Source organism: Leopardus geoffroyi, chromosome A1 (assembly GCF_018350155.1).
Source record: "Leopardus geoffroyi isolate Oge1 chromosome A1, O.geoffroyi_Oge1_pat1.0, whole genome shotgun sequence".
Classification (NCBI taxonomy): Eukaryota; Metazoa; Chordata; class Mammalia; order Carnivora; family Felidae; genus Leopardus; species Leopardus geoffroyi.
The window spans coordinates 87,901,249-87,924,230 of NC_059326.1; the positions used below are offsets into that span (position 1 = coordinate 87,901,249).

At 45.2% G+C, this 22,982-nt stretch overlaps 1 protein-coding gene across 1 annotated transcript in view; it reads right to left on the reverse strand.

The window, feature by feature from the left end:
- The window catches only part of OBSCN (obscurin, cytoskeletal calmodulin and titin-interacting RhoGEF), a 164,583-nt gene that overhangs the window by 133,718 nt on the left and 7,883 nt on the right, over positions 1-22,982 (reverse strand). The window contains 7 exon segments of the mRNA XM_045483580.1: positions 483-758; positions 17,978-18,253; positions 18,897-19,172; positions 19,599-19,874; positions 20,650-20,916; positions 21,039-21,347; positions 22,100-22,360. Coding sequence (XP_045339536.1) covers positions 483-758; positions 17,978-18,253; positions 18,897-19,172; positions 19,599-19,874; positions 20,650-20,916; positions 21,039-21,347; positions 22,100-22,360 — 1,941 coding nt within the window.

Here is a 22,982-nt window from a genome sequence, read left to right on the forward strand (position 1 = left end):
AAAAGAGTCCACTGTATTTACATATGTAACTTGATACCCAGAGAAAATAGGCCTCAGAATTGAAGACAAAATAAATACTTTTTCAAATAAGCAAAAAAAGAAATTAAAGTACCAGAATACCTACCAAAATAAATATGCATGATAAAGTTTTTCAAGCAGAAAAAGTAAATAAATAATCTCAGAATATTGGGCCCAAACCCTGGCTCTTAGGTTTTCTGGCTGTGTGAATATCAGCAAGTTATAGAATTTTCTTAGCTCATATTACAATGAGAATATTCAGAATTCCTCCTCTGAGGTTGTTGTAATGTTTGCACAAGTGAAAAGACAAGAAGCATTCGTAAAATGCTGCCATGGGTATATAATTAATAACTGCTAGCTATATGAAAGCATGATGACAAAATAGACCATTAGATGTCACCTGTGCACACCCCAATCCTTAACAACTAGCTTAAGGAGCATAAGACAGACGTCAAGGAACTCACCAATGACATCCAGGTGGAAGGAGACCTTCTCCCCCGCAGCCTCACAGCTGTACTCCCCCGCATCCGCCTTTGCCGTCTGCTGCACCACCAGCCTCCTGCTGCAGCCCTTGGCCTCCACACGCACTCTGGAGCTTGCACTCAGCTTCTTCCCGTCCTTGTACCACGTCACCTCCGTCTTGTCCTGGGCCACCTCACAGCTCAGTGTGGCACTGGCCCCCGCCTTGGTCTGTACCTCACTGTGTGTTGTCTGTCCCTTGGCAAACACCAATACAGGTTCTGGGGATAGGAATGGACAATTAAATGTCTAGAACTGAATAAGGGCCCACCTTCTGGGTCTCAAAACCAGGATTCCTTGGGCACAAGCCTGCCTTGCTCCTGGATCCCTCCACACAGAGAATTCCATACTCAGGAGATGCATAAAGCAAAGAACAGGTTGTTTCTCAGAATCTGAAGGCTCCAGGTCAAATAATTTCCAGGTCAGTATGTGTCATGTTACAGGATTAGGCATTTACCATTTGTGATACCATAATTATCCTAACAAATGGAGGCATATCTTGTCACTTGTACGTCAAAGCACAGGTATTTTCAGGGAGAATTTCTTGTGCACTGTCACCAAGAGTGGGTGATGCCCAAGGCACAAGAACACACACACAATGACTTCTAATGCAATCTGTAACTTCTAGCAAGCCAATTACCATTCCTATAATCAAACCCCTGTCCTTGGGACTGGATGTGGTTTTTATTAACTTACTTCTTTTGCTTCACATCACATTACTTCTAGGACCCACTTGTTCACTCTAGACTAAATTTTCTTCCTTTTGACGTATATCCATCAGCATTTTTTTCCAGCAAGGTTTTGTGATGGTAAATTCTCTCCATTTGCTTCCTGAAAACATTTCTATTTCATTCTGAATTTTGAATGATAGTTTGGCTGGATACAGAATTCCAGTTGACAGTATCTTCCCCAGTACATTGAAGGTGATGCCTTCTTTGTGCTCTTCATTGCTGTTGACAAATCTGCAGGAAGGATAACTGCCCTCCCATTAATCTTTATTTTTCTGTGGTTCACTGTGATGTGTCTATCTATGGACTTATGTTCCCAACAGTCCTCAAGATCACTTGTAAATCCTGAAGCTTAGGATTCACATTTTCAATCAGTGCTAAAAATTACCTACGTGATTTCTTTCATTATTTCTTCTTCCTCATTCTCTCCAGTCTCTCCTAAAAGTCCTTTTAGACACATGTGTGGCCTTCTGCTTCTCTTCCCCACATCTGTCATTATCTCATTTTTTTTAAATCTCTGCTTCATTCTGAGTAACTTCCCCAAATCTATCTTCCAATTCAGTGATTTTTCTTCAGCTATGTCTAATTTGCTACTTATTGCTCCACTAAATTGTTTATCATAAATGTGTTTCCCATTCAAGAAGCTTCCCAAATGTGCTTCCCATTCATTTGGTTCTTTTTTGAATCTGCCTATTCTTTTTCTTACTATTTTACTTTTTTCTTACATTTTCAAGTCTCCCATATAACTCATTTTAAGTATGCTTATTTCAATACTCTTTCAGATAGTTGTTCTATTATCTGAGGTCCCCAGGTGGTCTAATCCTAATCTTTAGGATCTTTGGATCTTTGGAAGTGACTTCCAACTCTCTTCTATGTAGGATTATTCCTCCGGTGCTTAGATGAATTTTATTGTGAGTGCATCTAGCATGGTTTCCTTAGCCAGTGGTATTAAGTGTGGCCTGGGTGGTGAGGTAACCCACCCACCTGGGCCAAGGCAGAAAGACAAGTGCCCTATAATCTCCCTGAGCTCAAGGCATATTGCTTTATTGGTCCATCTTTTCTTTAATGATGTGGTTTTACAACGTTTCCATCCTTGTATGCTGGTCTCTGTTCCACTTCCTTTTTGCTCCCACAGCCTATTTGCAAGCTGGTGGTGTAAGTCAGATGCAGATCCCTGGGACCCAAAGTCCCCCACAGCAATTGTGCACCAACTCATCACCCATTGCTTTAGTTTCTTAGTGCCTCTTCCTTTCTAGCACCTGGAAATGTCCCTTTTTCATCTTGCCAGTCCAGATATTAACTTAACTTGACTTTATTACATTCTGTCCCACATTTTAAGATGTCTATGATGGGAGAGTTTTCACATTACAGAAGTCCACAGTACCACTGGAACCCCAAATCCAGATGGGGTGTTTATAAGTCTACCTTTCCACATGAGATTATTCAATTTCATGCACTAGGGACTTTCTGCTTCAGGAATGCCTCTCTATTTTCTCAACAGAAGTCAGTGGAACTCTTGGTTTTTGGCCTGCACATCAAAGCATTGGTATTTTCAGGGAGAATTCTTTACATGCTATCACCAAGAATGGGCACTATCCTTGAGTTACAAGATTTTTAATTGGATTTCTAATATTTTTTAAAATTCAAATAGCCAAAGTAAAAATGGTTCTATTTTTATGCCTTAAATATATTTTTCATGGAGAAAAAGATAAGGCATCCAGGTGGCTGAATTTCACCTACCTGTCCTCAGTGACCTGATACCACCTAGGACAGGTGTCTGGATGGAAGGCAGTGATGATGATCCAAAAATCTATGCAGTGACTGGCAGGGGCTGTGGTCAGCCTCAATGTTCTTTGGTTCTCCTCCCACCCCAAGCCCCTCCCTACATGGTCTCATGTCCCCCAGTGTCCCAGGGGGAGGTCCCATCATCATCCACTCCTTCCACGCCACTTCTTCCCCCAGTCCCTCCCACCACAAACATGCCAACAAATCCTGAATCTCCAACCCCAGACCAGTGTCAACTGAGTACCATGCCCAGATAGCTGACCACCCCTGGACATCCCAGGATAGCATGTCACCTGCTTCTTCCAGCAAATATGCTCCTGTCTACCTGCCATGTCTCATATGGTAACCCCTAGATCTATGTATTCACACATGGGTTTAAGATTCATCTATGTCTCCTGCTTCTCAGCCCACACCCACATGAGCATGAATTCACGCACTCATCATCCCTCTCTGTCCCCTCAACCACAGCCTCTGTTTGACTTGGACATCTCCAGAAGCAAAACCTCTGCAGTAAGATGTCCTTGGGGACCAGATGGGTTAAGTGGAATCTGCATGCTTCTTGTGGATGCCATGCCCACCTGAGCTTCTGCCACATCTGCCCTCCCAGCCAACAGCTTTGCTTTTGGAATCATGGTCTCTCTATCATTTCTCCACCTGTGAGGCTACCACCAGATGAGTCCTCACAAACACTACCATGTGAAAGCAGAGAACACCTAACCACACAGCCAACTGTCACCTTTATCCATAACCAGCTGAACACACAACTTTCATACTGTACAGTGAGGCACCTCCTATTCATTTTGTGGCCCCAGACTCAGCTGCATCCCCAAGGTGGGGCTGCACCAGGTCTGTTATTTCTGACATTCACTTCATAGGAGTCCTCACAGACTAATCTTAAAGAAAACTGTGTCTCTTTGATATGCATGTCATGAAATCATTCCTGATCACACTGTGTGTGTGTGTGTGTGCGTGTCTGTGTGTATATATGTGGGGGTATGCATGTACGGTTGTATGTGCACATATATGTGTGTGCATGTCTTTGTACATGTGTTTAAACGTGTGTATGTTGTTGTATGTGTTTAAATGTGCATGTATGAGGACGCCTGGGTGGCTCAGTTGGTTAAGCATCTGACCTCGGCTCAGGTCATGATCTCATGGTTTGTGGGTTCAAGTCCCACATCAGGCTCTGTGCTGACAGCTCAGAGCCTGGAGCCTGCTTTTGGACTCTGTGTCTCCCTCTCTCTCTGCACTTTCCCCACTTTGTCTCTCTCTCTCTCAAAAATAAACAAACTTTTAAAGTATGCATGTATGTATGTGTATATGTGTCATGTATGTATGTTTGTGTGTATATATGTTTGTGAGTGCGTATGTGCATTGAAATGTATGTGAATATATGTCTATGCATGTGTGTATGTGTGTTGTGAGCATGTATATGTGTTTATGTACATGGGTATATGTATGTCTATGCGTGTGTGTATGGATGAGCATGTATGTGTTTAAATGTACATGCATGTGTGTGTGTGTGTGTGTTTGAGATGGCCTGCCACTATCTGTGCCCAGGAAGAAGCACATGTGGGAGCCCTCCATGATTACTCTGACTCCACAGTTGAGCCCACACCATGAGGCCCCCAGCTACAGTGTTTTGCCTTCAAAATTCACCTGAATGAGTTATAAATATCCCTGAAAGGATGCTTAGGATTTGTCCCACACTAGAAATGCCAAAGTTTGGGTCCATCTACATAGTTACAGAAAATTAAAACCCATATTTTTACAAAAACACCTGCACTTGGTTCCAGTTCTGGGCATAAACACTCCTCCCTGTTTCAGTCACCAAATGCAGCCACATAGCCATGGAGCAGCCATCTGAAGATTCTCAAAGTAAGCAGCAGCAGGCATATTGGGGAGAAAAAACAGAATTCAAAGTCCACCAAACCAGAAGTGAGTCTACCTTTCCCCCCTTGCCTGCACTCAAGGCAGCTCAACATCCAGAAGCAGGTCCCCATCCCTCTCCCAAAACTTAGGGAAGAGAACCCCAAGTGCTGAGAAAGAATGGAAGATACCCCATTTTTTCTCCATGCTCTCATGCCCCAGCCCATGAAGATTAGAGACCCCTAGAACACTGAGGGTATAGAATATAGTATTCCTATGCAACTGAAGGAGGACACTGATCTTTCTCTTTTCTATCATTCTGCCACTGGACACCGGTGCAGGTGGGACCATTAAAAGCAAGTATCACAATAACATGCCTAGAGCTCCAGCTTCCCAACTAAAGAACTGAAAAAGAAGACAAAAGATCTGGAACAGGTGGTTGTCCAGAAATGCCAGGGATCACCATTGAGTCACATTTGAGTGAATATGACCCCAAAAACCAAACCAAAAATTTTGAACTCTGAACTGGGCAGAGGCCACTGTCCAGAGCCACACTTACCACTAGGTGGGCACATTCAGGACAGATTCAAATAGCACTGCAAAGTCTCTGTAAAGAAAACAATCTACGGGGAGTTGTCAGGAACCCATAGCCTGAACTCAACAAGGCCTATTTCCAGCTTTACTAAGATCAACATCCCTCATTAAATGTAAGACTCAGGGTTTCAAAACATACCATTCAGTATATACGGGATGCCATCCAAAACAGCCCCCTGAAAAACCAGGAAGCTCTCAGTTCACATGCATAGGAGAGGACTATTAACAGATACCAATGTGAAAATGACACAGATGCTGGAAATATATGACAAAGATTTTCAAGCAACTATTATTACAAAAATGCTCCAACAAATGAAAGCAAATACTCTTGAAAGAAATGGAAAGACAGAAACTCTCAACAAAGAAAAACAAGATATAAAAACCCAAATGGACCTTTTACAAGTGGGGAAATAAAATAATTGAAATAACTCACTGAATGGGCTCAGTAGCAGAATCCAGACAACAGAAGACTTACTGAACTTGAAGATAAATCAATGGAAATTATTCCATCTAAACAAGAGCAAGAAAGGGAGTTTTTAGATAGAGCTTCAGGGACCTATGGGATGAAACCAAAAGGACTGAAATTCATCTCATCAGTCCTGGAAAGAGAGGAGTAAAGGTCAGAAAAATATTTTCAAGAAACAGTAGTTCAAACCTTTTCAAATTTGGTAAAAGACATTAACCAGATTATGAGAGCCCAGTAAATCTCAGACAGAATAAATCCAAAGAAATCCACACCTAGACACACCATTTCAGAGCCACTGAAAATTAAAAGACAAAGACTCTTGAAAGCAGGCAGAGAATACAAACCCATGATTTGTAGGGGAACAGCTTGAGTGACCATGAATTTTTCTCATCGAAAATTAGTGCTGAAAGAAAGAACCATCAGCCCAGAATTCTGTATCTAGCAAAAATATCCTTCAGGAATGAGGATAAAATAAAGACATTCTGTATGAAGGGAAGTTAAGAAAACTCACTGTCAGCCAATCGCCTCTATAAGAATTACTAAGGGAAATGAAATTGTAGGAAGATTCAGAGCATCAGGAATCAAGGAAGACCAACACACATGGTAAATATTTGGGTGTTATGGACTATGAACTGTCTTCTCTCCCATGATCCATTTGTTGAAGTCCTAACCCCCAATTTTGGCATTAGGACACTTAAGGAGTTAATTATGGTTAAAAGAGTTCATAAGGGTGAGACCCTAAAACAATAGGACTGGCACCTTTATAAGAGAGAGATACCAGAGATCTCTCTTGCTCTCCATAAACCCACAGAAACCAGGCCAGAAAAGGAGGCCTCACCAGTACATGGCCAAGCTGGCACCTCGATCTTGGGCTTCTAGCTTCCAGAACTATGAGAAAATAAATTTATGTTGTATACACCACACAATCTGTGGTGTGTGTGTGCGTGTGTGTGTATTTTTAAGTAGGCTTCAAGCCCAGCACAGAGCCCAATGCAGGACTTGAACTCATGACCCTGATATCAAGAACCAGACCCTTAAGCGACTGAACCACCCAGGCTTTCCCTGTGGCCTTTTGTTATGGAAGCCTGAGTTGACTAATACACTGGTGAAACAAAATACGCTATTCTTCTTCCATTGAAATCTTTGGAATATATTTGATCATTGAAATCAAGAATTACCACATTGTCTGATGAGGTTTTCAATGGTAGACATAGTGCATAAAACAACTAATAACATAATGGTGGGAGAGTAAAAGGACCTACAAATTGATAAAAGTTCTACATCCCAATTGAAGTAGTAAAATAATGATTCTAAGGAGTTGAATATGTTTAACACAATCCCTAGGGTGACCACACAAAAATATACATAGAACCACAACAGACAAATTAAAATGGAATACTAAAAACATGCCAAATGACCCAAAAATGCAGGAAATGTGAAAAAAAGGGAAAAAGAGAAAAAATAGAAGCAAATAATAAAATAGCAGACCTAAACATACCAATTATTTCATTAAATGGATATAGTGTAAACACACTGATTATGAGATAGAAATTGTCAGAATTGATTTTTTAAAATGTACCAACTTTATGTTAGCTACAAGAAACCCACTTCAAATATGTGTAAGTAAAAATAAAAGAATTTTAAAAATATACACAGTGCAAGCAGTAATCAAAACAAAACTGGAATATTTATATTAATATCATATTAAAATTAATTTATATTAATATTATTATATTAAAATTAAAATAAAGTAAACCTTTGAACCAAGAAAATTACCAGAGATATTATAAAGATAAAAGAGTTACATTTACAAAGAATGCATAACAATACTAAATGAGTAAGCCCCTGACAACAGAGCTTCAACACATGCAAAGTAAAAACTGACAGAACTGAAACTAAAATAGAAAGTCCACATGTATAGCTGAAGTTTTCAACACTCTTCACACAACAATTGATTGAACTAGTAGACAGAAGATCATCAGGGGTATAGAAGAATCAAACCATCAACCAGCATGACCTAACTCATATTTGTAAAGCATTCTACCCAACAGCAACAGAATATACCTTCCCTTTAACTATACATGGAACATTTACCAACATAGGCCATAGTAGTTCAGAAAAGAAATTTCTAAAACATTTTTTAAATTGAAGTAATACAAAGTATGTATGTATGTATGTATGTATGACCAAAATGGAATTAGACTGGAAGTCAATAACAGAAAGATAAGAGCATGCTTCTGAAAAATATAGAAGTCAAAGAAGTCTCAAAGGAAATTAGTAAATATTTTAAAGTGAACAACAATGAAAATCAACATATCAAAATTTGTAGGATAAATTTAAAGCAATGCTTAGTGAAATTTTAACACTATTAAATATTTTTAATAGAAAAGAAAAAATTCAATCAGTAATCTATACTTCCACCTTAAGAAATTAGAAGCAAATAAACCAAGAGCAAGCAGAAAGAAAAGTAATAAAGATAAGAACAGAAACCAGTCAGATTGAAAAAATAGAGAAAATCAATGAAAACCATATCTGGTTCTTTGAAAAGATCAGTAAAATTGATAAATCTCTAACAAGACTAGTAAAGAAAAAAGAGAAAAGACCTAAACTAACAATGTCAGGAATGGAACAGAACATCTCCCAGACCCTGCTGGCATTAAAAGTATAATAAGAAAACATTATAAGCAACTCTATGCACATAAATTAAACAAATTTGATGAGACAAAACAATTCCTCAAAAACCACAAACTACTAAAACTTGCCCAAGAGGAAATAGGTAACTTGAACAGTTTCATCACTATAAACAAAATGTTTTCAAAATTTAAATCTTCTAAAGAAACAAATTTCTAGGTTAGGAAGACTTCACTGACTTTATCAGGGAAATAACTAAAAAAACAAAAATAAAGAAGGAAGAGAAGGGGCGCCTGTGTGGCTCAGTTGGTTAAGCATCTGACTTCAGCTCAGGTCATGATCTCGCGGTTCGTGGGTTCAAGCCCCGTGTCGGGCTCTGTGCTGACAGTTCGGAGCCTGCTTCGTATTCTGTGTCTCCCTCTCTCTCTGTCCCTCCCCCACTTGCCCTTTCTCTCTCTCTCTTTCTCTCTCTTTCTCTCTCAAAATAAAAAAAAAGAAAAAAAGAAAAAAGAAGGAAGAGAAATCACATTGATTCTACACAATCTCTCACAGAAAACAGATGAGAAGAGAACTCTTTCCAACCTATTTTGTGAGGCCAGCATTACTCTGGTGACAAAACCAGACAAAGACAGTATAAGAATACTACAAGCCAGAATTCCTTAAGAAAATAAATATAAGAATACTCAACCAAACAGCATCACATTGAATCAGAAACAGGTAAAAAGAATAACAAACCACAATCAAGTAGCCTTAATCCCAGGATTACAATGCTGGTTAAATATTTTAAAATCACTCAAAGAGATGTCAGCAAAAATGGCAAAATAACTTTTTAAAAATTGCATAAACCTTGCAAAATTGTTGCAGTCAACTTTTTTAGTGTTCTGGAAATTAACGGAAGGCTTGCAGCAATCTAGGAGGCATGTACTCAAGGAAAACAGCTGAATCTCAGTAAGAACATCAAGATTTGTGGTGTTTTAACATACCCAATCCTCATACTCTCCTCCCTAACTCTGAGGTAGCCTGGAAAACCAATAGTCCACAATCACAGGGAACACTGGCACTTGGAACCCATATGAGGGAGTAGAATGAGACAAGAGCTCTTTCACAGCCCATTCCCAGGGAATTATCATTATTTGACCTATTGGTGGTTCACTGGAAAACTCCACTCACAAGCCTGTCTGTCTGTCTATCTGTCTGTCTTCATTCCTTCTTTCCTTATTATTCAAACCTAAACAGAAGGCCATCCCATGCAAACAGCCTTTTCCCCATTGGCATTTGTTGAAAACAATCACACGCACTAGTGATCATGGCTGCTCAAAGTGGGGTCACAGTCAGGCAGAGAAAAGGCTAACTAATCAGCTTACAAGGAAAAGCTGAAGAATGAGATGTCCATAGAGGGCTTTGGAAAGCTCTGGCACATCCCTGGGCATCTAGAAGTCCACATATATATGTATACTCAGGAAACACTTGAGTAGGCCCTAAAGTCACACATCAGGCTAACCTTGAGGCTGTAAAGCATAAAGTAAAGACAAGTGTAAATTCAGAAACTGCCTTGCTGAGTGGCATATGCATGTAACAACACAATGGCCCTTGGCAAGAACTGGGAGACCTCTTGGTTACTAGCATCTAAGGAAATCACTACAAAACCATTAGCTGACCAATAAACTAACCAATCAGAGACTTCAGTGGTTCACACAGCACAAAAATGCATACTTCACAGAAGTCGTTCAGAAAAGTCACTGGACACACAAACAACAGCAACAATAACAAAAAGCAACAACAACAACAACCTGGGAGAGGGGTTGGAGAATCTGAACTCAAGTTCCCATGTTATATTATTTAACATTCCACTTATCAACAAAGAATGACATGGCATGCAAAGAAGCATGGCCTGTTACAGGAAAGGAAGCAGTCAACAGGAACTGTCCCTGAGAACACCCAGATACTATCTCACCAGTCAAAGTCATTATGTCATCTAGTTAAAATATGTTCAGAGAACCGAAGGAAATCATTTCTCATAGAATAAAGTAATGTTTGAGGAAAATGTCTCACCAAGGAGAGAATATCAATAACAAGATAGATTTCTAAAACTAAACAGAAATTCTATATTTGAAAAGTATAACTGAAATGGAAAGTCACTAGAGGGATTCAGCATCTGCTTTGAGCACACAGAAGGAAGAATTAGCACATTTGAACATAGGTCTCTTGAAATTATCCAGTCTGAGGAGCAGAAAGAAATAAGAATGAAGAAAAATGAACAGAGCCTTAGATGCCCATTGGGCAATATATGCACATGGGGGATATTTATAGGGAGAGGGCAAGAGGAAGAGGCACCGAGATGTTTAAGAAAAAAATGATCAAAAATCTCTAAAATTAACATCCAAGAAGTTCAACAAACTCCAAACAAGACAAACTAATGGAGAGCCACACGGAGAGAGATTATATCAAAATTGTCAAGAGACAAAAACAAAAAGAATCTTGAAAGCAGAAAGAGAAAAGCCAGTTGTCACATACAAGGACTCCTACTAAGAGTGACAGCATATTTCCCTTCAGAAACCATAGAAGTCAGAAGGTAATGGGTGATGTGTTTAAACTTCTCAGTGAAAAAAAAAAAAAAAAACTATCAACCAAGAACTTAATCTCTGACAAAACCATCCCTAAGAGTGAAGGAGAAATTAATACATTCCCAAACAAACACAGGATTTTGTTGCATTATAACTACCCTGCAAGAAATGGTAAATAGGCATTTCAGGTTTAGATGAAAAAACACTGACAGTAACAAAATCATATGTAAAAATAAAGGACAAGAGTAAATATATTTACCAGTAAAGGACACTGGTAAATATAAAAGCCAGTATTTTTAGTTTCTAACTATTCTTTTTTCCCAGATGACTTAAAATGCAAATGCATGAGCAATAATTATAAAACCATAAAGTTAACTGACTAAATTTGGTATATGAAGACATAATTTATGATGATAACAACATAAAGCTGTCCTTTGTGTGTGCACACAGAGCTGTAAAGAAGCAATTTCTTATTTAAACTAAGATGGTATAATTTTAAACTTGATTATTATAAAGTTAAGATGTTAACTGTCAAAACCACTAAGAGTAGACAGTAGACACCAAGAAAAAACTAGACAGGTAGGTAGGTAGGAAGGTATATAGACAGACAAAAGAGTAAATATTGTACATAAATATATATAATATATATAAAGTCATGTTAAATTAAATATAGTAAATATATATACTTAGTTCTAAGTACAGAAAAAGAAGTGAGAAGGAAATTAAAATAGAAAAAAATAAGTTAAATGTAAAAACCAGTAATGGAGAAAATAAGGAGCAAAAAAGATATGACATATTAAAAGAGAAAAATACAGGGTGCTTGGGTGGCTCAGTCGGTTGAGCGTCCAGCTTTGGCTCAGGTCATGATCTCATGGCGCATGAGTTAAAGCCCTGCATCAAGCTCTGTGCTGACAGCTCAGAGCCTGGAGTCTGCTTCAAATTCTGTGTCCCCCTCTCTCTCTGCCCCTCCCCTGTTCACACTCTGTCTCTCCCTCTCTCTCAAAAATAAAGAAACATTTTTTAAAAATTTTAAAGAGAGAAAAATAGTAGAAGGCCTTCCTTGTAAATATTAATTTAACTGTTAATAGATTTAATTCTCCAACTAAAAGGTGGAGATTGGCAAAACAGATTTAAAAAATATATGCTGTCTACAAGAGACTCACTTTAGATCCAAAGACACAAATGGGATTTTTTTGAAACAAATAATTTTAAAGTGAAGATATGCTCCTTACAAAGAGCAACCAGACAAGATGGTTTTTATGTTGTCAGGCTGAACAGACTTTAAGGCAAACCATTACAAAACACTATATATTGGTTGAATAAGGTATTGATTAAGGACATCATAAGTTGATAAAAGGGTCAACTCATCAAGAAGATCTGATAACTATGAACATAAGCACAACTCACAGGAGAGACCAAACTACACGAAGTGAAAACCAACTGATTAAAGAGAGAAACAGACAGTCGTACAATAATAGTTGGATAATTCAATGCCGCACTTTCAGTAATGGACATACAGCCAGACAGGAGCTCACTAAATAAACAGCAGTGCACACCAGCAGACCCAGCTGAGTCTACAGAACTCTTCACCCAACCACAACAGGAAACACACTTCACTAAAGCACAGTGCATGGGAGAGGCCAGGAAACAAGTCTCAATAAATGTAAAAAGATTGAAATAATACAAACAGTCTTTTCCAACCACAGTGGAGTGAAGCTAGAAATCAATAATAGAAGGAAAACTGGAAAATTCACAAGCCTGTCAAAATGAAACAATGCACTCTTAAAAAATTATAAGGAAAGTTAGAAAACATTTTGAGATAGATGGAAATGAAAACACAACACCTCAGGACTACTAAGGTGCACTGAAAGTAGTACTGATAGTTGTATATTATAGGTCTATGTCAAAACAGATGAGTACAAATCAATAACTTAACTTCGCACTTTAAGAAACTATGGAGCACCTGAGTGGATCAGTTGGTTGAGTGTCTGACTCTTGATTTCGGCTTCAGTCATGATCTCAGGAACATGGAATTGAGCCCCACGTCCAGCTCCACACTGAGTGTGGAACCTGCTTAAGATTCTCTTTCTTCCCTCTGCCCATCCCCCCTCACATGCACACACATTCTCTCTCTAAAAAACCATAAAACTATAAACAAAACTATAAACTATAAAACTATAAAGCTTAAAACTATAAAACTATAACAAACCTATAAAGAGTAAGCAAAACCCCAAGTTAGAAGAAGGAAGGAAATAAAGACTGGAGTGGAGACAAATGAAATAGAGAATAAAAAAGCAATAGAAAGAACAAAGGACATTTTAAAAAATCCACAAAATTGACAAACCTTTAGTTAGACTGACCCAGAAAGTTTGAAGTCTCAAATTATTAAAACAGAAATAAATGTGGGGGCATCAGTACAGATTTTAGAGAAATTAAAAGCATGGTAAGAGAATACCATGAACAATTGTATGCCAACAAATTGGACAACCCAGACAAAATGGACAAACTCACAGAAATACACAAATTATCAAAACTGACCCCAGAAGAAATAGAAAACCTGAACAGACCTACAAAAAGTAAAGAGGTTCAATCAATAATCAACAACAAAATGAAAGGCATCTAGACTGTAAATAAAGAAGTAAAACTATCTGTACATGCAGGTGACACCTTTTTGTATCTAAAAAAATATCCTTAGGGGCGCCTGGGTAGCTCAGTCAGTTGAGCATCTGACTCCGGCTCAGGTCATGATCTCATGGTCCATGAGTTCGAGCCCCGTGTCGGGCTCTGTGCTGACAGCTCAGATCCTGGAGCCTGCTTCATATTCTGTGTCTCCTTCTCTCTCTGCCCCTTCCCTGCTCATGCTCTGTCTCTCTCTGTCTCTCAAAAATGAATAAACATTAAAAATTTTTTTTAATATCCTTAGGAATCCATGAAAGAATTAATAGGTGAGTAAACCAGTTCAGCAAGGTTGTAGGACTCAAGGCCAATATTCAAAAGTTAGTTCTGTTTCTGTGTATTAGCAACAAACCATCTGAAAGTGAAATTAAGAAAACAATTCCATTTAAAGAAGCATCAAGAAAAATGAATGCATGGCAACAAACTCCACAAGTCTTTTACACTGAAAACTATAAAATTTTGGAAAAAAAATTAAAAAGCTTGATAAATAGACAGGTAGCCTGTATTTATGGATCGGAAGATTAATGTTGTTAAAACAGCAATACTCAAATTGATCTACACATTCAGTACTATAATAATCAAAATACCAGCTGCCATTTTTGCAAAATTTGAAAGCTGATCTGAAAATTCAAGTGGAAATGCAGGGACCTCAAATACTCAAAAAAATCTTAAAAAAGAAAAATGAACAAAGTTGGAGGACTCACACTTGCCAATTTCAAAACCCACCACAAAGCTACAGTGATCTAAACTGTGGTACTGACATAGAACAGACAGTTCTATGTATCAATAGAACAGAATTGAGAATCTAGAAGTAAATCCCAACATTGATGGTCAGATGATTTTTTTTAGTGTTTATTTTTGTGAGAAAGAGGGAAAGAGAGAGCACGCATGCACACGTAGTGGAGGAAAGGCAGAGAGAGGGAGACAGAGGATCTAAAGTGGGCTCCACACTGTCAGCACAGAGCCTGATGCGGGGCTCAAACGCATGAGCTGTGAGATCATGACCTGAGCCCAAGTCCAATGCTCAACCAACTGAGCCACCCAGATGCCCCAATATCAACTGATATTTGACAAATGTACCAAGAAAACTCACTGGGGGAAACGTCTGTTCAACATACAGTGCTGGAATAACTGAATCCCCACATGCAGAGAATGAAGCTGGATCCCTATATCACACCATATAGAAAAACTAACTCAAAATGAATCAAAGACCTAAATGTAAGAGCAAAAACTAGACAACTCTTAGAAGAAAACAGGTGTCAACTGGTGTGATCTTGGATCAGGCACTGGTTTCTTAGGACACCAAACATACAAGCAACAAAAGAGGGTACATTGTATTTCATCACAATTAAAAAACTTTTGTGCATCAAAGGACACTCTCAACAAAGTGAATGGCAGAAAATATTTGAAAATCTTTTATCTGATAAGGATCTAGTATCCAGAATATGTAAGGAACTCTTACAATGCAACAATAAAAAGATAACAGAATTTAAAAATAAGGCAGAAGACCTGAATAGACATTTCTCCAAAGAAGACATGCACATGACCAACATGTACATGAAAAGATGCTCAACATCATGCATCATCTGGAAAATTCAAAACAAGACCACAATGAGATACCTCCTCATGCCCACTAATGTGGCTAGAAGCAAAAAACAAATAGATAAAACAAAAATAATGAGCACTGGCAAGGATGTGGAGAAAGACCTTTGCACACTGTTGGTGGGAATGTAAAAGGGGGCAGCCACTGTGGAGAATGGTCCTCCAGGGAGTTAAGCATAAAATTACTTATGACCAAGCAACCCCAAGAGAACTGAAAATATATGTTCACCCATGTAAGAATGTTCTAGCAGCACTGTTGGTAACAGCCAAACACTGGGATCAACCATGATATGCATTAGCTGATAAAAAGATAGACGAAATGTGGGACGCAATCCACATGGTGGAAATGTTACTGGCCATAAGAGAATTAAGCACTGATGGTACAGCATGGATGGACCTTGGAAACATGGTGCTCGATGGAAAGAGCCAGACTTAAGAGTCTACATGCTGTATGATTCCATTTAAATAAAGTGTCCACAACAGGCAAACCCACAGAGGCAGAAAGTGGATTCGTGAGTCCATGGGGGAGGGTAAACACAGGGTGATGGTGGGTTTAGCATGTCACAGCGTTATGACAATGTTCTAGAACTAGGTGGTGGTGCGGTCGATCACACAGCCTTGTGAATGTACTAAAACCACAGAATTGTATGCTGTACAAGGGTAGACTTTATGGCATTTTACTCGATTACCTGGCACCAGTTCCTGTTCAGCCTCCTATCCCAAGCCTCAACACACCACCAGCTGCCTTCCAGAACTTTCTGGGCACCCTGACGTACACTCACTCCCTGAGCGCCACCTGCCTGATACACTTGGGCTCATCCTCCAGGACCTGATGCCAGGACCCTCCTGCCTGGACCTCAGCCCCACCAGGCAAGCTGTTGTCCCCTCTCTTCCCTACCTCGCCCCCAGAACCTTGGTTCAGAGGCCAGATTTCACAATGTCTGGACGGGAGGCCTGTGCTTCTCACAGAGCACCAGGGACGGTCTTATGGACAGAGTCTCTCAGCAAAGTCTTAGAAGCTCTGTTACTACTTCGCAGAAAACGAAACTGAGTCACAGGTGGCAGGATCAAATGACCACAAATGGGGGGCCTAGGACAGCAGACTTTGTTCTTTCCCAGGTCTGGAGGCCAGGAGATAGGTGAAGGTGCCATAGGGCTGCGCTCCCTTGGAAGGTTCCAGGAGGGTCCCTCCTGCCTCTCCCAGCTGCCAGGGCCCCAGGCATTCTGGGCTCATGGCTGTGGCCATATCCCCAATCTCTGCCTCTGTCTCCATGTGGCCATCTCAAATCCCCCTCCCTCATCTCATAAGGACCCACCCTGATCCAGGATGCTCTCACCTCAAGATCCACCTCAACCTTGATCACCTCTGCAAAGACCCCATGTCCACATTAGGCCACGTTTTGAGGTCTGGGGGCACCGATGAGTTTCAGGGACACACAACACTGACAAGTTGCGCCAGTCACCCAGCAGAGGTTAGATCTGACCCTATCTACACTCTGATCCCTGCACTGCCTGCCTTGAACAGGGTGTCCAATCTCAGCGTGCAGCCACCCCGTGGAACAGGGCAGTCCCAACACACACACAGGCCAGCCATGTAACCACTGGCCCACCTCCTCCACCCTCGATGTCTCACTGCTGAGGCAATAGGGCCAGGGGCACATTTTTCCAGGCTATCTGCAGGGGGGTGTGGCCATCAGAGTGTTTGAAACCACTGAGTTTGTGATAATTTATTGCACAGCAGACAAAAAAGGAATAAAAAAACACCCCTTGCATGTTCTTCCCATCTTGAATGTGATGGCCAGAGCTGTGGAAGCCATCTTGTGACCATGAGGCAACAAGCATTAGAAAGATCCTTATCTTGTGTTCAGGAAGGCAGAGATTTAGAGACAGACAGAAACTGTGTCCCCAGGATGTCCCTGTGATAGACTGTTAGAAGTGGTCCCTGATAAGCCAAGCCTCCCTGCGTCCACACCCCTCAACGGTGGGGTCTACTTCTCCCCCACCTTGAAACCAGACTGGCCTTATGCCTGTCTTTCCACCATACAAGGTGACGGAGGTCATACTCTGACCACAGACATTAACGAACCCTGTAGCTCTGCTATGCCCTGAGGGGAAGGAGTCGGCTCTCCACAGGGAGAAATGGGCCCTGGGGTGAGGCATCATGAGGAAAGAAAGGGATCCCAGACGCAGGAGTGAGCCTCACCAGCATCACAAGGAGAGAGAGGCTTGCTGTCCCAGACAGATGGATCCACTGAAACCACCCCTACTAGGACCTCAGATGCATGGATGAAGCCAGGCTGGATCTTCCTGTCCCAGCAGAGATGAACGGTCTCACTGAGCCCTGCCTGAGTTCCTAACCACAGAACCAACTGTCTCCAAAGTTTGGGGGTACTTCTTACATGGCACCAGATAACTGACTGATACAGGCCCTGACCAAGCTGCAGATCACTGCCCCAGCCCCCACCTATATACTTCCTCCAGGCCTGTTCCTGGGATACGGTCATACATCTGCCTCATCAACTGACCTGTCATGTCCAGGCGGAAGGAGACCTTCTCTCCCCTGGCCTCGCAGCTGTACTCCCCGGCGTCCACCTTCCCCGCCTGCTGCACCACCAGCCTCCTGCTGCAGCCCGTGGCCTCCATGCGCACTCTGGAGCTGGCACTCAGCTTCTTCCTGCCCTTGTACCACGTCACCTCCGTCTTGTCCTGGGCCACCTCGCAGCTCAGCATGGCGCTGGCCCCCACCTTGGCCTGCACCTCACTGCGCGCCGGCTGCCCCTTGGCAAACACGGCCGAGGGCTCTAAGGACAGGGAGGGACAGGTGGTCAGAGGTCCTAGTTAGGTGAGGTTCCCCAAGACCTGGAGCCAAGGCACAGACACGCTGTAGACTCCAGGCCACCTTGGGAATCCTTCATGTCAGGTGCTGCCAGTGGGACCCTCCTCAGGCACAGGGTGGGGCTTGTGCCCTGACCCCTCTGAGCAGCATGATGGGCACCCCGGCTGGTGCCTGGGGACAGATGGAGGGAGGCATGGGGGGCAGTGGCCAAGACCCTACTAAGAGCCAGGACTCAGGCAAAGCCAGATCCTGAGAATCCACCAAGATGCACCAATAGGTTCTAGAAAGAGCCAGAGCCTCGTCCATCAAGATCCCAATTTAACCTGCTGAGGTGGCTTCCGGCACCTTTTGGGTCTTGCCAGCCTCACTTTTTCATCCTCGAAAAGAGAAAAAGGGCTGCAAATTTCTTATCTTTTATTCTCCATACCCACACTCCTCTCTCATCTAAACATTAGTTCTGTGGGCACTTTCTTTCCCCAATTCCGGAAGCAACTGCACCCCCACAAGCATTCTTGGAAAAAAGGAAGGGCCGGGCAGCTTGGCCTCACAAGTGCTTGATGCAGCCGGACCTGCTTCCTACCCACCAAGTCCTGGAGGCTGCAGCTCACCACTGACACGCAGCTGGAAGTCCACGGAGTCCTCGCCCACACGGCATGAGTAGGTGCCCTCATCCTGCTTGGTGACCGAGGCTGCCACCAGCCGGTGCCACGTTCCCACGTCCTCCTGCAGGAAGCGCTGGCTGGAGCGGCTGAGCTCCGTGCCATCCTTGTACCAGCGCACACAAACCTGGGCCTCAGAAGTCTCACATTCAAAGTGGGCTGGGCCCCCGGCCACGGCATCCACCAAGCCACCAGCTGTGTCCTTGTGCAGAAAGGGAGTGAGCCCTGCAAGGGCACATGGGCAGGTCAGGGGGCTGGCAGAGCCCTGGCCACACGTCCACCCACTCAGACAGCAGATGGAGACGCCCAGAGCTCCAGGGCCTCACTGACCAGGGTCCCATTCAGAGGCAGGACTGGCCTGGGATGCTGACCTCCAACCACTCACACACCACCTGCTCTTAGGAAGACCCTCCCCACCCTCTCACAGACTGTCCACCTCTCACACCATAGCGTCACTGGAGCCAGTTCCCCAGACTCCCACTCCCCAAGATCAGCTAAGTCCCCCACCCTCCCACAAGGACAGAGGACAGGGGCTCCGACTGCCCAGACCCCCTAGAGCCTTCCCAGAGCTGGGAACATAACGTGTGGCCGTGACCATGGTGATGGTGGGCAGGCGAGGACATGGACACACACACACACAGAGGACATCACCTTGCACCAACAGCTGGTAGGCAATACGGCCCCCACGGCTGACACACTCGTATAGGCCAGCATCGTCTCGCACCACATCCCGCACCAGCAGTGCCCGCTGTCCGGCACTCGCCTGGACCTCGTATTTGGGGCCCAGGGGCAGCACGTGGCCGTCCTTCAGCCATGTCACTGCCGCAGCCTGGTCTGAGAGCTCTGCCAAGAGCTGTGCCTCCTCATGCAGCCGGGCCAGCACTTCCCTCACAGCTGCCACTGGACGCTTGGCGGCCAGCCCTGGGGCTGTGTGGGGCCACACAGGTGGACACAGGGGACATAGACAGAGGGGTGGACGGGGGGGGCAAAGGGGAAGGGGGCAGAAGGGGAAGGAGCAGAGGGAGAGGGGGCAGAGGGAGGGGGTGGACAGATGGGGAGGGGACATTGTGGACGGACAAAGGGAGGGGACATTGGGGAGGGGACAGAGGAGGTGGACAGAGGGAGAGGGGGCAGAGGGGAGGGGGCAGAGGGAGGGGGTGGACAGAGGAGGCAGACAGAGGGGACGGACGGGGACAGGGAGGGGGAGGGGACAGTGGAGAGTGGACAGAGGAGATGGACATGGAGGAGGAGGGGACAGAGGAGATGGACAGGGATGGGGAGGGGACAGAGGAGAATGGACAGAGAAAGCGGACAGAGAGGATGTATGGGCAAGAGAATGAGACAGTAAAGAGTGGACACAGTGGGGGGGGTGGGGTATGGGAGAACAGACAGAAAAAAAGAGGAAGAGACAAGATTGCAGAGAGAGAGGGAAGCAGACAGATGCAGAAATGAGGTCCTGCAGCTCCTCCTCCACTCACGCTGAGGCCGAGGCTGCCCCCAGCCCTGGGCAAGCTGCCTCACACCCCCCTCCTCTGTCCTGCCCACCGCATCCAGGAGACCACCCAGAGCCCACCTGGCCCTAGGGAAGATGCCTGGGGGGGTCACAGCCACACGCCCCTCCCCTGCCTGCCACATCCAGGAGACCACCTGGGAGCCCACCCTGCCCCTAGGGAAGAGGACCCCACAGCTGGGGTCCCCCTACCTCGGACCTCCATACGGATGCTGTTCTCAATTCCATTGGCCACGAACTTGAGCTCAGCGCCATGCAGGCTGGCGGACACGGAGCGGATGGTGAGGGCATGCTGCGTGCCGTCGTGACGGATCACATACACACTGCTGGCCTTTAGGGCCTGGCCATCCAGGAACCACTCTCCAGCAGAGGCCAGAGTGAGGTCCACCGAGAAGGTCACCTCGCCACCCTCCACCGCCTCCACCGCCTTCAGAGGAGTCTTCACAGCCAGCTGGGGGGCTGCAGAGTGAGGGCCTTAGGAAGGGGCCGGCCTCTGCCCTCCTCTGCTCCCCCTCCAGAGCCCAAGTTCCCCCTCCCCCAGGAAGCCCTCGGGACAGGCTCCAGGAGCCTTCCTCACTTACCCAGGTGGACAGTCCCTGGAAACTCCAGGTAGGGGCTCTGGCCAAAGCTGTTCACAGCTGATACCCGGAACTGGAAGTCCCCCTCCTCAGCCACGCTGGCCACAGTCAGCTCACGTTCAGCCACCAACTCCGCCTCGTGGCATCGGCTCCAGGTGTAGGCGCCAAGCCGCTTCTTTTCCACCAGATAACCATCGATGGGGACAGGGCGGTCCCCATGGGGTGGTGGGGACCAGGCAAGGGTGACGGAACACTCTGTCCTTCCCTTTACCACAGGGGCCTCAGGGGCATGCAGGGGTGGCCTCCTAGGGACTGGAGAGAGCACAGTCAATATCACTGACCAGCAGTTCCCTCCCAAAGCCCTGGGTCCAAGCTCAGCTCTTCAAGGTGTCACAGAACCCCACCCTGCTGGGGGAGCTACTTTCATGATCTGGGAATGGCCATGGCACAAGAGAACGCTGGGCCCAGGGAGGGCGTGGGCCCGCCACCCCTGTCCCAGCCCTGTGGCCATTTCTTTGGTTGCAGTGGGAAGAGTGCTCCGGCTTCAGGCCACTCAAACTGTGCACGTGGCCTGGGGACCAGGCTTATCCGTTTCTGCAGGTCTTAGGCTAACCAGTGACCAAAGCAGGTGCAGTGACCACTCTGAGGGTGCTCAGACCTGTGTGCAGGGACACATTCCTACCCCAACCAAGGGCTGACCAATGGGTGTGGGTGGGGGGAGGGACCTACCACCCAATCTACAAATGGGATACCAAAGGTCACAGAAAGAGGACACGCCTACACCTGACATCCCACACCCACCCCATGCCACCCACAACAATCCCTACCTTCTAATTTGGTTCATAGAGTGGGGAGGCCACCAGGACGGCTACCTCACAGTCATCTGGGGTGATCACAGTGAAGAAGGGTGCAAACAAACCAGGGGCCCCAGGAAACTGAAGCTATGACCCATTGGTTCAGTCCCCCAAAGCCCTCCGTGCAGCGGGCTGGAGAGCACAGCAGGGCCCCATGGACGAAGGAGGCAAAGGGCACTGTCCATCCAAGGGCACTCCCCAGGCCCTTACCAGACACGAAGAACTGGGTGGACGTCCGGCAGTCACCAGCAGTGAAGGTCACCTCGCCCACGTCCTCCAGGCTGCACTGGGAGATGGTCAGCGTGTGGCACATGCCTTCTGTGGTGATGGCCACACGGCCCCCAGCCACCATCTCCTCCTGGTTCCTCAGCCAGTGGACAGGGCCCTCGGGCCTGGCCAGCTCCACACAAAACATGGCTGTGTCACCCACGCGCACCGCAGTCTTCCTTGGGAGCTTCCGAATGAGGTTTCCTGTGGTGGTCAGGGTGAGAGGCTGGTCAGATAGGACCCCTGCCCCAGCCTCCTTCCAGCACACCTTCTGGGCCCCTGTCCACCCCCCGCAAGACACCATCCCCTCACCCCCCACATGGCCCCACGCCCCCTGCATGATGCCCCCAGTGCCCCTGCAAGACACCTGCCCCCCCAGGACCCCTGTCCCCATCCCCCAGGACCCCTGCCCTGCCCCTTCCCATCCCTGCCCACTCCTTGCAAGGCCCCACCCTCCACATGACCCCTCCACCTGCATGGCCCCACCAGCCGCAGGACCCTTGCCCTCCCCCCACGCGACCCCTGACCTCCCATAGGACCCCTGCCCTCACCCTCACATGACCCCTGCTCCCCCCGTAGGACCCTACCCCCACCACCGCAGGACCCCTGCCCCATCCCTCATGACCCCTGCCCCCCCAGGACCCCTTCCCTGCCCCTTCCGGCCCCTGCACCCCCCCCCACAGGACCCCTGTCCGCATCCCGCAGGACCCCTGCCCAGCCCCTTCTGATCGCTACCCACCTCCTGCAAGGCCTCACCACCAGCATGGCGCTGCCACCCGCAGGACCCCTACCCCGCCAACCCCTGCTGCCACCCGCAGGACCCCTG